General features: G+C 40.1%; 1 protein-coding gene across 2 annotated transcripts in view; it reads left to right on the top strand.

The window, feature by feature from the left end:
* The first annotated feature begins 557 nt into the window (after positions 1-557).
* Positions 558-25,376, top strand: part of Nrdc (nardilysin convertase) — a 61,882-nt gene continuing 37,063 nt past the window's right edge. The window contains exons 1-6 of one of the 2 annotated variants that reach the window (XM_032900477.1): positions 558-1,074; positions 17,078-17,411; positions 20,101-20,234; positions 21,056-21,125; positions 21,268-21,349; positions 22,409-22,562. In XM_032900477.1, coding sequence (XP_032756368.1) covers positions 743-1,074; positions 17,078-17,411; positions 20,101-20,234; positions 21,056-21,125; positions 21,268-21,349; positions 22,409-22,562 — 1,106 coding nt within the window. In that variant the 5' untranslated portion in view covers positions 558-742. The remainder of the gene's footprint in view (positions 1,075-17,077; positions 17,412-20,100; positions 20,235-21,055; positions 21,126-21,267; positions 21,350-22,408; positions 22,563-25,376) is intronic. The other variant, XM_032900484.1, reaches the window with a different exon arrangement.

Here is a 25,376-nt window from a genome sequence, read left to right as displayed (position 1 = left end):
TTAGGCACTCTTTTGGATTTGGAGCGTGAAAAGTACCAATGGTTGGGCAGCTTACAGGATGGAAAGGTGCAATTGTTATTTCCGGTGCTTAGTGACCCCAAAAGAACAGCATCCATCTCAGGATAGGGTAAGAGAAGACTTCCGGTGTTCTGCGTTTTTAAAAGAGACTCGCTGAGTCACTCTTAAGAACAGAATGCAAAAAATACACTGCAAGTGGGTGAAGAAGATCAGCATCCACTATTGCGACTCGCTTCTGCGTCGTCCCACTGGGGAATATTTTCTCAGACCCAGAGCACTACGCGGTTTTCCAGAAACAGCTACGGACGCACGTCACAATCGCGGCAAAACTTCTCCCGTCGTCCTCCGCCTCTTTTTCTTCGCCCCGCCCACGTCAGTTTTCGAAGTGCTCTCTGGGTGCGCCAGGAATCCAGCCTATTCCTATTGGTCTCTAGCCTTCCCTGCTCCCATTGGCTGTTTCTGAAAACGTGACAGCTGTTGTGCGTTGTGATTGGCTAGGGTCCATAGCGTCATCGGCTGTCAGGAGGGTGGGATGAAGAAAGTCGGTGTGAGCGAGGCCGGGTTGGAGGAGGGGTTCGGGCCTGTCCTCCCCAGCGGCTGGGGCAGCAACAACGCCGGCCGCCGCCGTCGCCCCTGGGACGCGGAGGAGGAGGAGTGGCTGGAGGAGTAGGAGGAGGAGGTGGGCCTGGGGAGCGGGATGTCCAGCGCTACGACTTGCTGGTGAATGCTGAGGAGAGTCGCGGTTGCTGCAGTCTTTGCCACCGGGAGGAAGTTGCGGTGTGAGGCCGGGCGGGAGCTCACGGCTGTGGGACGAATCGAAGCACGGGGTCTGTGCGAAGAATCAGCGAAACCGTTTCCTACGCTGACCATGCCTGGCAGAAACAAGGCGAAGTCCACCTGCAGTTGCCCGGACCTGCAGCCTAATGGACAGGACTTAGGCGAGAGCGGCCGGGTTGCTCGTCTAGGAGCGGATGAATCTGAGGAGGAGGGACGGTCTCTCAGTAATGTCGGGGACCCTGAGATCATCAAGTCTCCCAGCGATCCCAAGCAGTACCGGTGAGGGAGGAGGCTCGGACTGGGGAGAACAGGGTGCGGGCTTCGGTTGGTGCTGTAGTGACTTCTGGTCTCGGTGTCTCCCGGAGGAGCAACAGGGTGTTACTACTATTCATCCCAAATGTGTGTTTGGGTGAGGTGGCCAGGGCAATTTGGAGTATACCAGGCTAGCCTCTAACTCAGAGATCTGCTTGCCTCCTCTGCCCCTCAAATGCTGGGATTAAAGGTGTGCGCCACCACCCCCGGCTATTTTTTACTTTCATTAAAGCAAGTACCAAGGTTTTCATGAGAACAGGATGAATGGTAAAGGGGAGGAGGTTGGTTGTTACAAAAGCTTGACAGTTGGCGAACTGAATTTTGGTGGAGATGATATTTGAGATGTGTGCGTGTTATTTTTGTTCAGTCTCAATCCATAAATGTATGAGTCCCTTAAGTAAAAGAGAGGTAAAACGGAGTGAGGATTATGAAGAGGATGGTGTGGCTTTAATATTAGAACTTTACAGCATCCTCTTCATAATCTTTACTCCGTTTTACCTCTCAGCTAGCTAAGATGGAGTGGCTTGTAACCATGGGTGGCTAGCCAGAACTAGAATGGCTAGATAACTTCTTCCAAAACGTCTTAGAGACATCTTGGGCCTCAGTTGTATGAATGGTAGGCTTGTAAGATCCCATCTTATACAATGTTTCAATCATCTGTAATGAATGGTAACTCAATCCCGACTGAATAAACTTAAGAGTTACTTCGTTTCATAAAATATCTTGTATTTGAAACAGTTTCTATTTTCTAACAACTTTGTTTTCCTGCTTGAGGACATTGAAACCCAGTTTTTCTCACTCAGAATTAGACAGCTAGATAGTATTGGAGCTCGTATGAAACTAGCCATCTGACACAAAACCCAGTGCAGTATGTGCTGGTATTTTATGAGGTTCTTACTCATGCTGAGTTAGAAGCCTGAGTAGTCTTAAGCCCAAATTTATTATAAGCCTGTAGTGTGTTAAAAGTAGGAAAGAATTTTAGAGATCATCTTTTCCACTTTCCCCCACTTTTATTTTGCAATCAACTGACACTCCGGTCCAAAAATCAGTGACATAGCCCCAACTTCAAGATCAACTTAATTTTCATCAGATTGTCAGGGTCAAGATATCTTTATAAACTAGGGATAACTTTTCTTGTCAAAGATGTAGTTGTAACCTGTAAGTGAACAAGTTGGAGGTAACAACATTGTTTGGTTTTTGCCTCCCAGGTTAAATTTTCAGTACAGGTGTTAGTGGGGTTTTGTTGTTGTTGTTTGTTTTTGTTTTCCTGTCCATACAAAGTTACCTAGTAACAGCTAAAAAGTGTCAGATGCTGTTCTGATTGCTTTAGATATATATTCATTCTTTGACCTTATTTTTTGCAAATACTAAACATACGCATCAGGTTCCAAACTAGCATTTCTGCACGTTGGTTAAATATACTGCAATAAATAACTATCCAGGGTGGTATATACAAAGGTGATTAAATTTACAGTGTAGGAGGATGCAGACATTTGAAAAACTTAAACCAGGGCTGGAGAGATGGCTCAGTGCTTAAGAGCACTGACTACTCTTCCAGAGGTCATGAGTTCAATCCCAGCAATCACTTGGTGGCTCATAACCATCTGTAATGAGATCTGATGTCCTCTTCTGGGCTGTCTGAAGATAGCTACAGTGTACTTATATATAATAAATAAATAAATCTTTAAAATTGCACTAAAAAAAATTAAAATGAGAATAGAGTATGGTAATAAAGGTGCTGAAGAGGTGGGAGAAGGACCATCAGAAGTCAGGAGACATCCTTGATCATATAGCTTGGGCTACATAGGACCCTGGCTCAAAAAACAACCTGGGGAAGGGGAAGCAAATCGAATGGAAGTATGTATGTTAAAGTAGATTAAAGAATAAAGTAGGAAGTGATAAATAGAATGTCTAGATAGCTTCTTCCAAAAATGTATGAGAGAGGACTTGGACCTGAGCTGGTTGAATGGGTACTTGTAAGATCCCTTCTAATCTTCCAGTGTCCCAATCGTCTGTAATGAATGGTGACTCAATCCCCACCTGAATAAAGTTCTGGTACAAGGAAGACAAAAGATAATGCAACTGATGTATCAGTGACATACAGCTTTAATCCTAGTTCTTAGGAGGCAGAGGCAGGTGATCCCTGAGTATGAGTCCAGCCTGCTCTACAAAGGGAGTTCAGGAAAGCTAGGGCTATACAGAGAAACCCTGTCTCAAAAATAAGTAAGTAAATAAGTAAGTAAGAAAGTAAATAAATAAATAAAACCAAGCAGAAAACACCCTCCCCCCCCCAAACACCCAGAAATACAACAACAAAGATGTTTAAAAGCTACTTTGAGTAAATTGTCACATTTGTTTGTTGGCCTTTGTTAAATCATGGGTCTTTTTGTCCACCTTTATCTTTTTTTTTTTATGTATTCAAGTTTCAAATTGACAACCTTCCTCCACTCCCACCCAGACTCTTGCTAGCTTTTGCTGGATTGGAACTCACTATGTAGACTAGGTTGAGTCAAACTTGGGAGAGCTCTACCTCTGCTTTCTGAGTGCTGTGGTTCTAGGCATGCACCACCACATCTTTTTCCAATTTGACTTTTGAAAATGTTTTTTGTTTTTGTTTTTAATTTCTGTTACTTTAAAATAAAGGCGAAGTTGGGCAGTAGTGGCCCATTCCTTTAATGCTAGCACTCGGGAGGCAGAGGCAGAGAGGCAGGCAGGATGGATCTGTGAGATCCAGGACAGCCTGGTCTACAAAGTGAGTTCCAGGACAGCCAGGACTGTTAAGCAGAGAAACCCTGTCTTAAATAAGTGGAAAACTTCAGAACTAGATCTTTAAAGTCTGTGAATTTTTGTGTTCAGAAACAAACATATCAAGTGTCTGTAGCTTCTAGAACTAAATTACATTTCTTTTTTTTCCCCCGGAGCTGGGGACCGAACCCAGGGCCTTGCACTTCCTAGGCAAGCGCTCTACCACTGAGCTAAATCCCCAACCCCCTAAATTACATTTATAATACTTGCATATAGATGTTGACTTGTAGGACACCTTTCTAGCCAAATGAATTCTTTGCATTGTTTTTGTAGTGCTTTGTCCATGATCCGTTACAGGACATAGCCATCGGGTTAAGTGTTTGGAGTATGTGAATGAGCACCAGACCTGTTCAGAGGAATATTGTGGTGGAATAATGCTGTCAAAGACACATCAGCTTACATTTATTAAGAGTCTGCAGAATTTTATTTCTCTCTGCATATAATTTGTATTTAGCCTTTTTGAAATGTTAGTAATACCTCCAGGACTCCTTCAGGATTACATTTACTTAGTATTTAGTGTGTATGTGTACACACACATATGTGAATTGCAAGAGAGGAGAAGTCAGGACAACTACAGTAGTCAGTTCTCTCCAGTCACTGTACGAGTGCTAGGGATTGAACTCAGATTGTTGTGCATGATGGCAAGTGGTTTTACCCACTGAGCAAATTTACCAGCCCTTATTAAGTTTTTAGGTGGTTGCTTAAATACCAGGAAAGTGTTAATCCCCCCTTTCTTTTTCTCTGTTCCTCTGAGCAGGTCTAGTGCTCATTCACATACTCCAAACACTTAACCTGATGGCTATGTCCTGTAACGGATCATGGACAAAGCTCTACAGAAACAATGCAAAGAATCCATTTTGGCTAGAAAGGTGTCACACAAGTCAACATCTTAACTCAAATCGTTATTGGTTAGAATAGATGTTCTAAATGGATGATGATACTTCTCTAACAGTGCATAATGCTGGGGAGCTTAGATTGACTCAAACAAGGATGAAAGACTTTGTTGTTTAATCTCTGTTTCTATGGGGGATGGAAAACAAACATGAAAAAGTAGTCCCTTCTAATCCAAATGTTGCTTACACCGTTAGAAGTAATATTCACATTTATTTTTGTGTATGTGATGGGGAAGGCAGTGCACGTGCCACAGTGTGTGTGTGTGTGTGTGTGTGTGTGTAGACCAGAGGACAACTTGCAGAGTTGGTTCTGTCCTTCCATCTTGTGGGTTCTGGGGGTTGATCTCAGCCCAGAAGGTTGGTCAGGCTGGTCATGTACCCTTCACCTTCTGAGACAGCCTACTGGCCTGGTTATTTTAGTAAGTTCTCAGTATACTTATTATAGGAAGTAAAGCACTGATTGTGTTTACTGTTACATGCTATTGAACAGAAAGGCACAATACAATAGTTGCATTGAGGACACTAACGTCTGCTAACTTGCTAGTTTAGAAGTGAGGTGGCTCACTCAGGAGCAGAAACTATAGATGAATCCAAGTCATCAGAAAGCAGAGATATCAAAAATTAAGAGAACATTTCCCTTTGTATTGAATGGTAAGAACATGGGCTTTTTTGCTGAGGTTGTATATATATATATATATATGTATATATATATATATATATATATATTTTACTAATACCCAATGCCTAATAAGTGCTTCATTGAATATGTAAGGGATTAATTTTCATTTTATGTATGCATACAGATTAATGGTGCAATCATAGTTCCTTACAGTTATAAAACAAATCATTGTGTAGTTATTTATATTAAAGTTTAGGAACTTTGAAACATTCCATTTCTTGGTCTGATACCTGACTCTAATCCCCTGAAAATTTTTGTTTGTTTAGTTTGGGTTTTTAAATTTCATGTGTATGACTGTTTGCCTGAATGTATGTATGTGGACTATGTGCATATCTGGGGCCTTAGAGGTCAGAAGAGAGCATAATGTAGGGCGGTGTTGTCTGAAGTGGTAGTCAGGGAGCAGATTCTGAAATGGGATGCAATGGCTGTCACGTGTAAAGTATGGCCGCTTCAGTCCTTCAGTGTATTTAGTTTCTAAGCTATGTGACCTTGAGCAAGTTAATATTCCTAAGGCTCAGGACCTTGAGACATAGCAGAACAATCCTAAGCAATTGAAATACAAACTGAACAGTCAGGAGGAAGCAAAAGGAAGCCTTAATGAAGACCCACTAAGAGCACACGTTAGCAGGGAGCCATTGCCAGTGATCCTGATTACTTGATACTGTAGTAACGGAAGATTGAAGTCTTTTAGAGACCTAAGAAATTGTTCTTGGTGAAAATACTTACAGAGGAATGATAAGGAGGCAGAGGCTGGCCATGCTGCACTGCTTTAATTATGAATGGGAAGCATGAAATTGAGGTTACCAAGGAGATGTTTTTCAAGATTTTAAAAAGCCTGCCTGCCTGTCTGCCTGCTTGTCCACCTACCTATCTACTTAAGCTCAGTGTGTAACCCAAGATGGCTTTGAACTTCTGATTTTCCTAACCCTACCTCTCAAGTGCTAGGATTATAGGCGTACGCTCCAGCACCCAGTTTATGCAGTGCTGGGGCTCAAACCCATAGCCTTGTGAGTGCCAGACAAGCACTGCCAAATGAGCTATACTCTTAGCCTCCTAAGAAGATTAAACCAATCATTTTTCATGTGTATGGGTATTTTACCTGCATGCCTGCATGTGTATTTGTGTACCACATGTATTCCTGGTGCCCACAGAGGGTGGAAGAAGGCCGCTTCAAATCTGGAACTGCAGTTACAGGCAGTTGTGAGCTACCACAAGGGTAATGGGAACTGAATTCAGATCTCTGGAATAAGCAGCCAGTGCTCTTAACTGCAGAACCATCTCTATCCCAAGAAGATAGTTTAAAGTGGAAGGGATGAGAACTTTTAGGATAAGGCATTGCCTAGAGTAGAGGGAGAAATGTTTCAGAGTGGAAGAGATGACATGTTTGGTGCTTAAAGAGTCTGAAGGTGAAGATGGTCTTCAGATGGTTGGGAAATAACAAGATACATAGTATCTATGGACAGATTGGTTTTGGAGGAAGGAGTGAGTAAGCTGGAGAAAGTATAAGAAAAGCTGCAGCCTGTACACAGGTGATGGAAGCCGATTCACTCCCCCATAGGCATGGCGATGTGTTTAAGTGGCTGACTACATAGGGGAAGCAGAGGCAGGTATGAAGAGAACTTAGGATTGGCTGTGCTGCTTAATCTTTTGTCAGCCTAACAGACTAGGGTCCTGTGAGAGGAGAAAACTGCTATTGAGAGAATGTTTGTAGGAAAGTCTGTGGGGCATTTCTTTAAGTTAATGATTGTTACAGGAGGATCCAGTTCACCGTGGGCAGGTAGCCCTGGGCTGTATGCATGAGCAAGCCTAGGTGGGCAAACCAGTAAGCTGTGGTTCTCTATTGTCCCTGCTTTAGTTTCTTCTCTCAGGTTCCTGCTTAACCTTGGACAGTAAGCTGGACATGATGGACAGTAAGCTGTACCATGAAATAAACCCTTTCCACTTTTAAATTGTTTTTGGTTATGTTGTTTATTATTACAGCAATAGAAAGCAACTAGAACAGAATAGTCTACCAGAGTGGACTACTGCTGTGATAGACCTGATCATGTTTTGAAAGGATCATGGCAGTGTTTGGAACTTGGGTTGGAAAAGCCTTTGTATGTCCAGAGATTAATGGGCTGTTCTGGGGGATCTTGGAAGATAATGTCGAGAGAGGTGCAGATGATAGGGGTCTGGCTTGTGAAGTTTCAGAGGGAAGTTTGAGAGTCCCCCAGAGACTCTCTTGGGGCTATTTGTGTGATATTTTGAATTAAGAACCAGTGGTTTTGGTTAGCTGGGGCGTAAGAATCAGCTTTGATTAAAAACCAGTGAAGGAAAGTCATTGCTTTAGTGGGGCAGTTGATGCTAGTTAGCTGGTGCTGAAGTATCAGCTGTGATTAATCTGAGACCATCACTGAGGTGAGATCTTCTGGGAAGTGTTTCCTGAGGGTCAGTACCCAGAAACTGTAGTCCGATGGCTGAGATTGCTCATTATAAGCTTATAGCCAAACTGAGTAATGTGTTCAGAATCCCACTTGATATTTTGAGGGCTTGAAGGGTTGTGGATTGGCGCCATGTGACAGGTCAAAATCCCCGATGAGGTCCAGGAGGCCATTGGTCGAAGGTTCAGCCTCAGTTGCAGTGGAGACCCCAGGATATTGGAGATGGGTGAAACATGGGACTACTACCAAGAACTGTAGCAGCTGTGGAATGGAGCCAGCCTGAGCCTGTGAGATAACCTTTGTGTGCTGTGAATGACAGTCAGAAAAGTGGGCTGCCCAAACACACTACAGCCCAGGAAACCATGATTGAATACATGCCTTCTGAGCTACAGGGTTTAATTTACAGTGCTGGATGTTGGTTTTGCTGTGATTTAATTGTAGCTGCCCTGGTTCTAAGAGGGAACTCTTGGAATAAGAAATATGTAACTTGACATTCGCCAACTGTCACCTGTCATCTTCTGTGTTCTCTGCATCAGCTAGCAAACTTCTATCAGTGTCCTGCTCCTCTTTCTATTGCTGTGATAAATGCCATGACTTACAATTGAGATTTTGGATTTTTAAAGAGAGGTTGGATATTTTAAAGAGAAAAATTTTAAAGCCTGTGGGACTTTGAAAGTTATACCATGTTTTGTATTGTTATGTTTTTTTTTTTGTTTTTTTTTTTTTGGTTCTTTTTTTGACTGGGGACCGAACAGGGCCTTGCGCTTCCTAGGGCGCTCTACCACTGAAGCTAAATCCCCAGCCCCTTGTATTGTTATGTTAACATGAGATCTTACAGATAAACAAAGGAAAGGTTACATTTTATTGATGTATTTGTTTGTCAAGTTAATAAGGGGATCAGCTTTGCGGGTTAGGTGTTTTTTCCCCCCAACTTAATGCAAGCTGGGGTCTTTGGGAAGAGGGAAGGAACTCTATTGAGAAAGTACATCCATCAAATTGGCCTGTAGGAAAGTTTATGGGCCTTTTCTTGATTAATAATTGATGTGTGAGGATCCAGTCCACTGTGGGCAGTACCACCCTGGGCAGGTGGTCCTGGGTCGTATAAGAAAGCAGGCTGTTGAAGCCATGGGGACAAGTCAGTAAGCAGAGTTCTTCCCTGGCCTGTGTTTTCTTCCTCCAGATTCCTGCCTGGACTTCCCTTCATGATAATAAGCTGCAAGATGAAATAAACCCTTTCCTTTCCAAGTTGTGTTTATCATAGCAATAGAAAGTAGAGGAGGACACTGATAGACATTTGCTAGCTGATGCAGAGAACACTGAAGATGACAGGTGACAGTTGGTGAACGCCAAGTCAGAATTTCTGGATTCCTTGAGTGACAGTAGCATAAGGAGAATGATGTTTTAAGATGAATCTGAGGGCTACTGGTTAAGACTGGTTTAAGAGGTAGAGACACGTGTGTACTGACACAAATGACACCTGACTTTCTCTGAGTACTGTGTTCCCCTCTTTTCTTTTGCAGACTTTTGTTCTCTCCCTCTTTTCCTCTCCTCTCTTCTCTCCTCTCCCCAACCACCTCCTCCTCCTCCTCCTCCTCCTCCTCCTCCTCCTCCTCCTCCTCCTCCTCCTCCTCCTCCTCCTCCTCCTCCTTCCTCCTCTCCTCCCTCCTCCTCCTCCTCCTCCTCCTCCTCCTCCTCCTCCCCTCCTCCTCCTCCCTCCTCCTCCTCCTCCTCCTCCTCCTCCTCCTCCTCCTCCTCCTCCTCCCTCCTCCTCCTCCTCCTCCTCCTCCTCCTCCTCCTCTTCTTTTTAAGCCAGTGTTTACCTATGTAGCTCTGGCTGCTAGAACTCACTCTGAAGACCAGGCTGGCCTCAAAGTCAGAGATCCTCCTGCCTCTGCCTCTTGAGTGCTGAGATTAAAGGCATATGCCATAACACCTGGATTTTTTTTTAACTTTTAAATTAAAAAATATTTTGTGTGTTTGAGTGTTTTGTATGTACATATGTCTGTGCACTGTGTGCATGCCTGGTGCTCACATAGGCCAGAAGCGTTTCAGATCTTCTGGAACAAAGTTCAAGGCAGTTGTGAGCTGCATGTGTGTGCTAGGAACCTAATTCATCTCCTCCGGAAGCAGCAAGTGCTCTTATGCACTGAGCCATCTTTCCAGCCCTTCGATTTTCTTTTAGCTGTTTCCCTACTAACTCAATTTAATAAATGACTGTAGGCTAAACTTTCATGAACACAGAGAACCTTTTTGCTTTAGTCACTCTGTGCCTAGCACATTGTAGATTCTTTAATAACATTTATAGAGTATATGAATACATGACTACTAGGCATTTTTATAGAACTCTTAGTAATATTTTTCCCAGAAATTTCATAGATTAAATTTTTATCTGGCTAATTTAAAAAAAAACTACCTTTATTTCCTAGAAAACAAATATAAACAAGCAAGTTACACAATAAGAAGTACAGATTATAGGAAATAATAGCCCATGGCAATATTGTATATGTATAATTTATTGAAGCTTGTGTTTAGCTTATAACAAGTAGTTACATATTAACTACTTATGTTAAAGCTACTTAGTGATATTTGTATAAGGTTATTGTTTGGTTGCTCTTTTGAACTAGGGTATCATTACTTAGACTTTGCTGACCTGGAACTCACTGTGGAACCCAGGCTGGTCTCCCTTCCTTGTGATTCTCCTTGCTGCTGGGCTCACCACTGTGTCAACCAACTGCAGCATGGTTTGTGTAGTAGTGAGAAGTTGACAATAGTTCTCATCACTGAGTGTAAAGGATCATGCTATGACACAGTTGTACAGTGGAGATAATTGAAGCCATAAAACGAAGTACTTCTTTGTTCCTTCTTTCCTGCCTTCCTTTTTTCTTTTTATTAATTTTGAGACTGAGTCTGGAGTTGCTGTGTAAGCCAGGCTGGCTTTGAAGTAATGGCAGTATGCCTGAGAGCTGGGGTTAGCGGTGTGAGTCACTATCCATGGAGGGTGTGCTTTATGTACTGACATAGAAAAATGTCTTATAACTTATTGTTGAGTTACAACTAGTGGTCACGCAAAATATTACATAATTTTACTTTTAAAAGGAAAAACCTACTAAAACAGCACCTTTATTCTTAACCTAAAATACATTTTTAGAGCTTCTGTATTCTTTGATTTTTAGTAGTTAAAAGATGTTAAATAACAATAAATAAATACAAATATGTGGTCATTGTAGGAAATTTGGATAACAAAGAAAAAAGTTTAAAGTGTTCCACAATCATATTTATTATTAACCAGCGAGTAACTTTTGTGTGTTTTTTCTAAGCATTTGTAATTTGTCTATTGGGCTGGGGGATGTACTTAAGTCTAAGCATGCATGGGTTTTACGTTGACATAGTATCTCACCAAACCAAAAGCTGGACCATTTTGGCTAGGTTGGCCAGCAGTGAAGTTCCTGCTTTCTGTCCTTGTGAAGTTCTTGTCTCTGTCCTCCATTGTTGGGGTCACAGGCATGTGTAAGCATGTCTGGCTTTTTATATGAGTACTGAGGATTTGAGTTCATAACCTCTTACCCACTGTTAATCTTTTCTGCTTGTATTCAGTATATTATTATATATATTACTTAAAATAATCTTAAAATTAATAGTCAACAATCCTTTCTATTTTTTTCTTTTCTCTTTTGCATTCTGAGGTTTCAGTTATATTTTGGCTAAACTTCAAAAACATTAAATAGAATTGTCATGTTGTATACCACTCAGAGTACAGTGATGAAATCCCATCCTTTTGTGTTGTATGCTGTGTAAGACATGGATCATCGTTTGTTCAGCATTGTTCTCCCCTTGGTAGCGTAGTCTAGGGTATCAGATACATACAGTTGATATCAAGCCTTGGACAGGGCACCACTGTACAGCACAGTTTTTCCATTTTCTTTATTTGTGTGCAGGGTATGGGTGGGGCTCAGTATACTTTGGTGAGTGTGTGGGGCTTCGGGTCTTCCATTGTGTGGCTCCTGAGGATTGAGCTGAGGTCATCAGGCTTTGGCAGTAAATGCCTTTATTCTCTGAGCCATCTCACTGGCCCCTTGATTATTCTTTATAGCTTCTAGATTTAGTGTGTGGTTGTGTAAAATTTCTTCTGTCATAATCCTTTTTTTTTCTGAAACATTTTAAAAACATTCTACTTAGCTCTCTAATACACATATATAGTATATATAAATAGGCACTATCTTATCACAAAGTGCTGGATTAGGATGCATGGACATCTGTATTTTTTCCCACTCTTATCGTTTAATCAGGTACAGATGACTGCTTCATTTGGGACTTTAAAGTTTTGGGTATACTTTTTAGATGCATTTGATATGTACATTTTGTATATACAAAATTTGCTGCTCATGACTTTTACAAAACCAGCTATTAGATTTTAAATAGCTTTTAAATTAGAAATACATACAACATTCTGATCATGGTTTCCCTTCCCCCATCTCCCAGGTCCTCTTCCACCTCCTCGTCTATCAATGTTTCCTGTGTTTCTCTCTTTAGAAAACAGGCAATTACAAAACAAACCAGAATTAACAACAACAACAAAACACACACACACACACACACACACACACACACACACACACACACACACACACCATATAAAAACAGGAAATTGAAAACCAAGTAAAAGACTGGTGAGATAAAAAAAAAAAAGTCCAAATAAAACAATATGAGACAAAAAAATCTGCAAGAGTATTGAGTTCATTTTGTGTTGGCCATCTACCCTGGGACTAAGGCTTACCCTTAAGTGTGGTTTATATACCCTATGAGACTCGGTTGGAGAAAAGTGATTTTTTTCTCTGTAAGCAGTTGTCAGTTGGAGTTAGCTTCTTGGTTAGAGATGAGAAACTGTTCACTTCCCTCTCTCAGCACTGGGACTCCCGTCTGGCTTGAACCTGTGTCGGTCCTGCACTCACCACAGTCTCTTGTGAGTTCGTATGTGCTTTATTACTGCTGTGTCTGGGTGACCTATTTCACTGGCTCTTACAATCTCTTTTCTTCCTCTTCCACCTTCCTCTTCCACGAAGCTCCCTGAGGGGAGCGCTTTGATGAGATACTTCATTTAGAGCACTATGAATACCAGTCAGTAGGTGTGAAGGCTCTAGTTAGGCACCAGCTAGACTTCTCTGAGTTGTCTAATTATCAGGCCCCCTTGGAAGTGACATTCACTTTTTTTTAAGTAAAAATTTTAAATTGTCCTTGTTTGCGCACATGTGTGTGTGTCCACGTGTGAATGAGCACACACTCTTGACAGGTCAGAGGACAACTTGTGGAAGTCAGTGCTCTCCTTTTGCCATATGGGTCCTGGAGATCAGTCTTCAGGTTGTCAGGCTTGATGGCGAGCATGTTTACCCACAGAGCCATTTCTGGCAGCCTCAACATTTTTTTTTTTTTTATTTGTCTTTGAAGCATTGTTTCATTATGTATCCCAGACTAGCCTTGAGGTAGGCGCCTCCTGTTTTTCCCTCCTTTGGGATAGGGTTACCAGACATGAACCAATACACTTGTCTATTAACATTGTTTTGTGTATTCAAGCAACTAGTTTTTAAATATTTGGTATTTGCCAGATGATGGCATATATGGGAGGAAAAAATCCTCTGTAACATTCTAATGAGGCAGACATAAAAGAAAATGTAAAAAGTGGTGATCAATGTTGCAAACACATTTAAACTAAGATTAAAAAGAATGTAGTTTGAGTGTTGTGCTATGGAGTGGTAAGGAGACACATTTCTTAAAGTGGTACATTTCAGCACAGACTGCCTTGCAGATGGCTGTCCTTGGCATGGAATCTTTTCTCATCTGGTTTTTTTCCTTTGAGCTCAAGAACTAGGATTTGCTTCTATTTTCCTTGAGGGTTTCCTTTCCTTCCCAACACTATTTTAAAGCATTTGGTGCATTCTTCCATTGCTTTGCTTAGTAAACCTTCAACAAAGGTTTCATCACATAAAGTCTAACGGATGCTTATGTACTTGCTTGTCTTTTGGCTTTCTTGAATGGCATTCATGTGGTTGTCTTTTGTGACTTTCTTTTTCCCTTATTATGTTCTGAAGATTACCCAGTTTTGTAGCTTGTTGCTAAATATGTTTTCTTGCTTTATAATAAGCCACCCTAGGGAGGACAGCTACTGTGTGACTCAATCACGGTTTATCCTTCTGATGTTAGTAGATTTTTTAATTCTTTTCAGGTTGATTAATGTCTTCATCAGAGTTCTGTTGCTGAGACACTATGAGCACAGCAACTCTTTTTTTTTTTTTCTTTTTTTCAGAGCTGGGGACCGAACCCAGGGCCTTGTGCTTGCTAGGCAAGCGCTCTACCACTGAGCTAAATCCCCAACTCCTGAGCACAGCAACTCTTATTATAAAGAAAACACTTAATTGGAGCTTGCTTACAGTTTCAGAGGCATAGTCATTCTAGTCATGCTGGGAAGCATGGCAGCAAGGGAGATGCGGTGCTAGAGAAGTCGCTGAAAGTTCTGCATTCAGACCAACAGGCAGCAGCAAGACAGAGCCACTGGGCCCACCCCTAGTGACACACTTGCTCCAACAAAGCCACACCTTCTAATCCTTTCCAGTAGTGCTACTCCCTACCTATTGACCAAGTATTCAAGCCTATGAGCCTGTGGAGGCCATTCTCTTTCAGTCACCTCAAGTAATAATTGAGCTCGTCCCAAGCCTTTCTGTACATTTTATGTATTGATCTGAAACTTAGACTTTTTTTGGTGGTGAGGGAAATTCATACACTATCATATATTTACATCTGTGGTTTTTCATAACTTAATTTGTGAAATCTATGGTGTTAATGGCCATTTCTGCTTCCCAAATTTTGTGATTTTATTCCCAAATATAAAATCTAACCACTAACTGTTCTTTATTGTTTAAAAATGATTTTGATACAGTAGGGAGACAAACCCACATCTTTCGTCTTCTGTCTGTGTGGATGTGCATGCCGTGGGAGCAGAAGAAGACTTGGATGTCAGTCCTTGCTTCCGGTTGGTTTGATACAGAGCTTCTTGTTGCTCCTGAATATGCCAGGCTGTCTCTGCCTCCCACCTCACCACAGAAGCACCAGGATTACCGGCTCTGGAGATCTAAACTCCAGCCTCACACGTGTATATCGTGTTTTACCCACTGAGCCATCTCCTTAATGTGCAGAACCTTTTGAACCTCAAGGATTGGTGAAAAGTATTTTGTTTCAGAGACTTTCTCTGATTATCTCCTAGGATCTTACAAGAATATTCTGTGTTTATCTGTCATTCTTTTTTTTTTTTTTTTTTTTTTTTTCTTTTTTTTTTTTCAGAGCTGGGGACCGAACCCAGGGCCTTGCCTTGCGCTCTACCACTGAGCAAAATCCCCAACCCCTTATCTGTCATTCTTAATTTGATGCTTTTGTTACCATTACCAAACACTGGTCTTCCACTTTTTTTTTTTTTTTGTAATGTAGCATGATGTCTGACACACAGAGTTGTTAAACAGGTGTTTATTGAGTGAACACATAAAAGACTAAAGAGTAAATGGGAACAGGCTGTCACAGACATCAGGTCATCAAATGATAACGTAGTTTTACTAAATAAGAGTAATTTTCCTACAGGGCTACAAGTCTGTGGGAGTTTTTTTTTTTTTTTTTTAAGAGATAAAGCTCAATTATTTTTTCATACTCTAAAAGCAGTTTTGGAGACCTGTACAATGTCGAATGTATTTTGTGGAAGCACAGTTAACACAGTTAGGTCTATATTTATATTTGTGTGGCTGTGCTATGCTGCTGACCTAGCATGGCTGCTTTGAATATGAAGAGCTGTTTTCCCAGGCTATCTTCTATTTTGGTAGAATCTTTATTTCTAAACTAAAGGACTAGAAGAGGTGGTTGGGTCATGTGCTTCTAAATTTTTTAAAAATTGATTATTCATTGGTTGAGACAGGTGTTTTCTATGCTGTATGTTCTAGGCTGTATTGAACTCAAGAACTGATGATTCTCTGCCTCAGTCTTCCCAGTACCAGGATAGCAGGCATGAGCTGCTACACCTGGCTTTTATTTTGAGTGCTAGGGGTTAAACTAGCGCCTTATATATAACAAGCAAATGGTCTAGAATACTCTGCACACCATCTCCAACCCTATAAACCTGTACTTTGAATGTGTAAATGTATTTTATGATTAAAAACCTCAAAGAACATAAACAAGACAAAGTGTGTTTCTTAATTTCTTTCTAGATAAAGAAAGAAATTTTGCTTTCAAGTTTCCTTCCCCAGATCAACCAACTTGATTAATTACAATTGTGGTAGACTTTTCTGGTTTGTGGAACATTCAGCCTAAGACCCTCAGTGGATGCTTGAAACCATGAATAGTAACAAACCTATGTATATTAGACATATGTATAAAATGTAATGCCTTTTCTATGTTTACTCTTAGTAAAATGAGAGTAGCATTTGCAGTTTGAGGCCACAATTTCATGGCTACGAGATTTAGCCTTACTGTAGACCTCTTGGGCTACTTCAGCATTTTTTTCCCCTTACACGAGACACTTTATGGCTTTTCTTTGGTGTGTCCAGAACTAGCATTACCTGTCGAGCTTTGAAGGTCATTGTTAAGTAATTAAAGTTTACTTTTGAATTCAAGCACTGGGAGACCATTAATGTTCATCTGTTAAAATTGACAGCTATTGCTGGATATGGTGGTGCATACCTTTAATCTTAGCACTAGGGAGGCAGAGTCAGGCAGATCTCATATGTGAGTTCAAGGCCAGCCTGGCCTACATAATGAGTTCCAGGACGGTCAGGACAGGGCAGATAAACCCTGTCTCAAAAACCCAAGTCAAACCAAACTAAAGCCAAAAAAGAACAACAGAAACCTGACAACTATTAAGTGACTAAGATTGTGTATGTACCATATACAAATGTATATTTATAACTTAGGATATATAATCATTATCTTGATGAAATCTTTACTCATGCCCTGACTGGAAGGAGTGGTGCACAATTTAAAATATATTAATTCGTATGTTTACACCATGGTTGAGTGTGAATAACTGAAACTTGGGGAAATGGGAGTACTTATGTAGTATCCAGTTTGTTTGTTACACATAGTGGGGGTGGTTCTTACTGAGTAGTTGAATCAAAATGCTTTGTTGTTTTTTTCTTTTACCCCAGATACATCAAATTACAGAATGGCTTGCAGGCTCTTTTGATTTCAGATCTAAGTAACGTGGAGGGTAAAACAGGAAATGCAACAGATGAAGAGGAAGAGGAAGAAGAGGAAGAGGAGGAGGGGGAAGAGGAAGAGGAAGAAGAAGAAGATGACGACGACGACGATGATGATGAAGACTCTGGAGCTGAGATACAGGATGATGATGAGGAAGGCTTTGACGATGAAGAGGAATTTGATGATGATGAACATGATGATGATGATCTTGATAATGAGGAAAATGAACTGGAAGAACTGGAAGAGCGGGTGGAAGCCAGAAAGAAAACCACTGAGAAACAGGTGTGAGTCATGTCTGTACTGTCTTTCTCATTTGAGGCCTCCTTGGGGTAACGATGGAACTTGTATTTTATCTCTTAGTAGTAAAAAGGAAGTATGTAGCTATCTTTTGATTTTTAAGTCAGTGATTATTCTATATAAAGATTCTATTTTGAAAAAATTTGCTCTAGTTATAAAAGTGACTTACTATAGAAACAAAAGAAAAAAATATGTAAAAATCACTCATTAGAGTTAAAAATGGCAATAATTGAATTCATATGTAGTATGTATGTTATATGTTTTTAAAAATGTCAGGAGGTGGGGTTGGGGATTTAGCTCAGTGGTAGAGCGGCTTGCCTAACAAGCGCCAAGGCCTGGGTTGGTCCCCAGCTCAAAAAAAAAAAAAAAAAAAAAAAAAAAGAGAAAAAAAATGTCAGGAGGTGAGACTCCGTACAATTCTTAGCTGAGGCTAGAGGAATAAGAGGAGTACCCTGAGTGCTAAGTTAGCGCATGGGTAGTTCCTGTGGGGAGAATTGAATTAGATCTCACCTGTGTGAAAGTAATCAGGGACGTTTAGGCGAGAGAGTTGAACTTAAGCATCAGTGAATTGGTATGTGAGTGTTGATAGGGAGATTGCCTCAATATATCTTTTGGAATGCTCCGTTTCGCAGGAGGGAGCTCCTGTATCGGAGGGTAGGTAATGTTTGGAGATATTACAGTAGACTGACCAGAAGATATTTGATAAAGTTAGTTTCTTTCTTGACTTGCTTTACTTTTTTGATATAGAGTGTGATGTAGCCTAGACTAGTCTTGAACTTTGTGGATGGCTTTGAACTCCTGATCCTCCAGACCAGTGGTTCTCCATCTTCCTAATGCAGTGACCCTTATGTTGTGGTGACCCCCAACTATAAATTATTCTTGTTGCTGCTACTTTACAACTGTAATTTTGGTAGTGTTGTGATTCATAACGTAAATATTTTTGGATATAGAAGTTTGCCCAAGGGGTCATGACTCACAGGTTGAGAACCACTGCTCCAGACTCAGCTTCTCAAGTGCTGAGATTACAGCATGAAAAGCATGCTCAGCTTAACGTTAAATACCATCAGCATGGTAGAGTCTTCATATAGGATTCATTGCTAGATTATTGATTTAGATCTCAAAAGAATTCTTAAAAAGTGGTTAGCCCATGGGACTGACAAGAAAGCTCAGTGTGTAGAGGTGCTTGCTATACAAGTTTGGTGACCTGAATTTGATCTCACAACAGAGAGAAACCACTTCTGAAAGTTCTCTGACATCCACACGCACACTTGTACTCAAGATATACATACATACACATCATCATCATCATCATCATCATTTTTGGAGATGCAAATCTCACTTGGTTGTTCAGGCTGGTCTCCAAGTCTCAGGTCCAAGTGGTATGGCCAGGAGCTGGGACTATAGACATGCTTACTGCTCTTGGCATCAATAATTCTCTAAAATGAATTCTTTGAGAGTCCCCTCCCCCTCTTCTTCTCTTTCCTCTTTTTCCTCCTCTTCCTCCTCCTCCAGTTTTATGAGACAGAATCTTACTATGTAGTTCTGGCTGGCCTAGAACTTGCCGTGTAGACCAGGCTGGCCTTGAACTCACAGAGAGCCAGCCACTCCTGCCTTCAGAGTGCTGGGATTAAAGGTGCTCCACCACTCCCAGCCTCATTTTTTAAGGTTGTATCATTTTTTTAAATCAAAATTTTGGGAAGATTAGTTTTAGGAAGCGTTTTGTATATGTGTATGCTGATAATAGGCCAGTTGTGTTTACTTGGAGAACTTAAGAGGTGAGCTCAAGACACTGAGTAAATTTATATATGTGCCACTTGGTAGACTACTCTAAAGGTTTTTTTTTATAGGCAAATTGGTAATTAATATGATTATTTCTAATTAATGAAGCAGTGGTATAATGGAGAAATCACAGACGTCCTAAGATGCACCTGAGTTCTAGCTCTAGGTCTGCCCCTGGCTCCTTGGGGGTCTTATGCTGACTGACGCTCTTCCTTTCACACCCACCTTTAAGTTCACACAATTTTGAGCTCTAGGTTAGCTCAAAAGATTTTCTTAGATTTTCCCCTCTAGGTTTCTGTATCTGTCTTTCTCTGTATAAACAGCTGCAAGTGGCTTGCCCCATGTTGTGGGCTTCTTTTGATAAACAATTAGGTTTGAAGAGACCAGATCATTTTGGTTCTGAAGCAGTGGTGGGTATCCTAGTGGAAGAAAGATTCCATGATTTTAAGAGTGGGACCTGGCTTCTCCTTAGTGGGTGTGTAAGGCACATAAGCATCTAGGGGAAGTGAAGAAGTTAGCACAGGTGGAGGTGGCTTCAGAATTGCATTGCTCTGAAGAGAGTTTAGGATTTAATTTTTATTTGAGAAATGTGAGCCTTATTTAAGGTAAATAATTCTCATTAATAAATGAAATTGGAAGAAAAAAATGTTAGCTTTTGGAGAACCTTATCTAATTAGAAGTTAATTACTTTCCTGAAACATTTTTAAAATTATCCCTTTTTCTATTCTTTGAAAAGAAGTTTTTCTTGATCTGAAAAATTAATAAGTTAACAAGATTGAAATTTAAGTATAATATATTTGGATTATGATTTGTTCATAATTTTGAGTTTTATAACTCAACTCTCAAGTATAAATTTCTTGGGTAGAAAATTCTCAAGTATGAATTTCTTTTCTAGCAATCGCAGAACCTGTTTTTGCTGTGGTCAAAGCTGACTGATAGACTGTGGTTTAAGTCATCTTATTCAAAAATGTCTTCAACCCTGCTGGTCGAGACAAGAAATCTTTATGGGGTAGTTGGAGCTGAAAGCAGGTTAGGCACTTATTAAACATCACAGAACAGGTTAGACTGTGGTTTGAAGAAGTGGCTGTTCTTCCATGTTTTAAATGAGCTTATGTGCTAAGTCTTCAAAAGTGGGGCTTGAAGTATCAAGTGAGGCTGTTTGGTTCTTCTTAAAATACAAGGTTGGCTTGTATGCCAGGTACATGCTATTTTACAAGGATAACCTTATCAAACAATGCTTCACGAAATGGATTTCAGAACTACTGAAAATTGATACAAAGTTGGAAAAGTTAATATTTATTTTCCTGTTTTCAAATTTACCATTTCTTTTACTTAAAAAAACTTTTAACTAATGATGATAGTATGCCTCAGTCATTTTAAACAGTTTTGTGTGTATCTTGGCCATCTATTTTATTAAAAGTGAATTTTCCCAAGGAATTTGGTAAATACACATTAAGTAATACATGATTTATATATGTGTGTTCAATGCAAAAGGAAGAACTAAAGAGCCTCTTAAATCCTATTTCTGTAGCTTTTTAATAGCAAGTTTTCTCTTTTAACCATTTACTTACTATTTTATTAGATATTTTCCTAAATGGTTATTTTGCCCCCATCCCCACCCCATGTTAGTTAGTAATAAACTTTCTGAGTAGCACACTGAGAAGTCTCGTTTGTAACTGAGTTACAACGTAAACATTTTAAATTGCTTAGAGCTCTTCATTCTACCCAGATGCCTTAGTTCTGCAGAGTTCCAAAGCCTAGTAGCTCAGGGCACAAGCCTGGTTCAGAGTCCTGCGGTCTGGGTGGCTGGCCTGTCCGTTGTCTCTGTCTGTTTCTGCTTTCTCCCTTAGGTCTGCACCTGTTGAGCATTTGGCAGGATGGCAAGTGGAGGAGCAGCAGGGTGAAACTGACACAGTTCTGGTGAGTTTCACTTTGCTGCTCCTCCTGATTCCCAGGGAGAATTCTGTTCCTTCTGTTGGAAAACTTGTCCACGTGAATCCTCGAGGTGCTAGTACTGCTTTAGGATTGACTCAACTATTTGTATGTGTTCTACCTACCCCAGTCTGCAGCGGCTCTGTGTGTCGGAGTTGGGAGCTTTGCTGATCCAGATGACCTGCCTGGGCTGGCACACTTTTTGGAGCACAGTAAGATCTTGTAAAATATCATTCCCGGGTGTGGTTTCCTTTTTTCCTTTACGTTTGTGTTAATTGATTTCAAAGATTAGTAATTGGTTAACTGAAGTACATTTAAACAAAGAAAAAGCTAAGAGGAAAAATGCTGATTTAGGAATGATTAGAGGGAAAGGCTTTCCATCCATGCATATTTATATTATGGATTTGAATGAAAAGCAGTATTTTCCTCAAGCTGTACTTTATTCATTGAGGTAGGGTCTCAGTCAAACCCAGAGCTTGCCAGGATGGCTAGTTTCCCTGTCAGCTTGCTCTGGGGAGCCTCTGCTCTGCCGTCTGACATACGTTACAGTGGGCTGTCACACGCACCTGGCACTTTACCTGAGTTCTAGGGATCTGGATCCTCCTCTCACATTTGTTCAGCAAATGCTCTAACCACTGAGAAATTTTTCCAGCCCCAAACTGTTTTACTGTTGGCATCCTTATGTGGCTACAGTGCCGTGAACAGAGCAGGATACATTTGCTGTTCTCTAGGAACTGACCAGCTCTGGCTGGACTGGTCTGCTTCAGTGTTGATAGTACCCAGTGACATCCGAGGGTTGAAGGTACAGACAATCAAAAGGTGTGATTAATATGTCACAAAAGGAGCCATAAGTGTAGCCTCAGTATGCCTCAGTAGAACTATGTGGATGTTACACAGCTACAAATGTTTACGCATGTGCTTGCTTTAAAATTAGTCTTTTTTAAAAATATTTTTAGTTTCTAGGTTATTTGAAAGTAAACCTCTTATTTGACACCTTTTCATGGTAGTTGTTAATCTGCACATAAGCTTATGTTTAAGTTTTACCCTTTTTACAAGCAAATTATACATCTGTTTTTAAACATGAAATGTTTGGGTTTTCTTGGATTAGAAATAACATGAGCATTGTAGAATGTTGTATCAGTGTAACAAAGGGTTAGACAGCCATTGTTAATGTGTTACTTCATCCATTATTCATAGAAAAGCTCATCTTTGATGATAAATATTTCTGTCTGTTTCTTTCTGTTGTGTGACGTTTTATTCTTTCCATTTAGTGGTATTCATGGGTAGTTTGAAATACCCAGATGAGAATGGATTTGATGCCTTCCTCAAGAAACATGGAGGTAGTGATAATGCCTCAACCGATTGTGAACGCACAGTCTTTCAGTTTGATGTCCAGAGAAAGTATTTCAAGGAAGCCCTGGATAGGTAACTGTTCCTTAATACCATTATGCACATGGAAATATTGGACACGTATTTTCAAGAAGCAGTCTATTTCTCTAAAACTGTCAGAATATTGGGAAAAAAGAGCAAACTATTAAATGTTCTTTCCTTCCTAATTTTTTTCTTTCTTTCTGAGACAAGGTCTCACGGTGACTGTCTTGGAACTCACAGAGCTCACCAGCTTTGCCTCCTGAGTGCTGGGATTAGAGGCATGTGCCACCACACCTGGCTCCACACCCCTCTTTTGAACTCTCAGGAACCTAGAGCTCACTAGTTGTGTAGATTTGCTGGCCAGCAAGCTCCGGTCCTCTGTCTCTGCTTCCCTAGTGCTGACACTACAGTTGTATGCCAGGTTTTTATGTCATATGTCGTGCTGAGGATTGAAGCCAGGGCTCCATTCTTAACGTGACCATCACTCGATTGATTCTTTTCCCCAGCTCCTCCTCATTAAAATCCAAAGGTGAAATTAAGAAGATTACTTCTTTAATAATGGCATCTAAAAGAATAAAATACTTCAGAATAAACTTAAAGAGAAGTGAAAGACTCGTAATAGTGGGAAGTCAAAAAATAAGTAATAACTAAGTAATAAACTAAGTAATAAGCTAAGTAAAGAGTGGCTGAGAAACTGGGCCATGTGTCTGAGATGGAGGATTGTTAGAATGGGAGCACGAAGACTTCTTGTTAGGAGTGACAACAATTTCTGAACTGATTTGCAGATTCATCCCAATCACTTCACAATTTTAGCTGCCCCTTTACATCTGTGAGCTGATACCATAATTCATATGGGAACTGTAAAAAGCAAAAGTAACCCAGCTTATATTCAAGAACAAGTTGGACTCTCATTTCCCCAAGACTTAGAGTTGCAAGAATCCCAGGAATGTGGTTCTGACATAAGGACAGACACTGCTCAGTGGACTAGACCTGGGACTCTAGAGACAAACTCACACGTGGTGTCAGTAGTCTGGCGCCAGGACAACCTAGTAGGAGAGAGAAGATTGTTAGCACTCTGCCAGAGTAGTAGGAGAGCCACGGGCAAAATAATGGACCACAGTTCTTTACTCAACTGTATAGCAAATTTAACTCTAATTGGGTTACAGAATTAAATGTGAGAACAAAAATTATGAAACTTTGAAGAAAATGTCAGCCTTCATGACCTTATTATATTTTGTGATAGTTATAATGTGGTGCTGGCAAAGAGACAAATAGAATAAGTCACAGAAATAGCATAAAGGTGGATACTTATACAAGAGAGCCTTTTATTGGAATGATGCCAAGATAATTGAGTTTCCATGGATATAGGAATAAAGATGACTCTACTATTCGAAAACACAAAAAAAGCCCTGGATAGATTGTAGACTAAAAAGTGAACAAAAGAGCTAATTTTTAAAGCCTCAAATTTAGGTAAGCTTTGTCAAATAAGATTAAGAAAGAAACAAACAAGCCAAAGAGCATAAAGGAAATGGTATTCATGAAAAGACACTGGACACCTGGCTCAGTGGTAACAAAGCTCAGGGCTGACCCCAGTACCAATCTTTATTAAAAAAAAAAAAAAAAAAAAACACAAAGTACGTAAAATGTATGGGAGAGTATTTTTGCAGTGAATAACTAGCAAAAGACTTATGTTTTGAATAGTTAATTGGTTTTTAATTTATTAGGCTTTTGTATGTAAGTATCCAGTATAGTTTAAATTGATATATATTAATTATATGTATGTTATATATATTATTAGATGTATTGTTAGAATTAAAAATATAATCTATTCAAAGAGATTTAAATAAACATTAAAAATGTCCTGATATAACTATATAAAATGGTATTCAGCCTTATTAGGAATCAGTGAAATGTAAATCAAAACTATTACAAGATTTAACTATTTCAAAAGTTACCAAAAACTTTAAACTCTGATAATAATGACAGAAAGCTGTGAAGGAGTGATGGGCTCAGAACCACTGGGCAAGCCTCATGTGTGTGGCCACTTGGAGAAGAGTGGGTACTATTCGGTAATGCGTGCGTGTGCTATTCCTTCGTAATTCATTTCTGGGTAAATACCGAGGGAAACACATGCATATGACCCAATACACAGTGCAAAAACTAACTTAAGGTAGCAGTGTTTATCACACTCCAGTTCTGAAGCCCAGATTTCTGTCAAATAGCAATGGAATAGATATGTAAATTAATTTCAGTGAATATTGTCACAGCAGCTAAGATAAACTACAGTCACATTTGTCCATATGGATGAATAGAATATCATAGCATTGGATTGAACAATACACGGAATACTACGTATTTACAACTGTATAACATTCAGAAAGAAAATCATTTTGCTTAAAATGTACATTCTCAATTGAAGTGACAGTATTTGTTCCCTTTGGCAGCAAAAATAGAATAGTTCTTGAGAAGTTCAAAAGATTAGTTTATTCATTTATGCTCCTCCTACGTTTAATTCACATGTTAGAGGTTTTCATTTTATCTTTAATTTTCCTTTGTGTTTAATTTTCTTCTGTGTCAAGTGATCACAGGAGTCTCATGAGTTAGAGGACAGCCTGAGCAACACAGCGTTTCACCTCCTAAGACGGGGATGCAGCTCAGGGGCAGGGGCTTTCCCAGTGTGTGGGAGGCTGTGCGTTTGATCCTCAGCACTGCAAAGAAAGGGCAGGATACGGAACAGAAAACTTCTGACAACGCTTTAGTCTGTGTATTTATGTCTAAGTGCTTTTCCGAATGAGTGCTTTATTTCACAAAGAAACAAAGTGGCTTGGGAACTTTAAAATATAAAAACACAGGTTATTATTATTTTCA

This window comes from Rattus rattus, chromosome 1 (genome assembly GCF_011064425.1).
Source record: "Rattus rattus isolate New Zealand chromosome 1, Rrattus_CSIRO_v1, whole genome shotgun sequence".
In the NCBI taxonomy this organism is placed as follows: Eukaryota; Metazoa; Chordata; class Mammalia; order Rodentia; family Muridae; genus Rattus; species Rattus rattus.
This window is presented reverse-complemented; position numbering and strand designations above follow the sequence as displayed.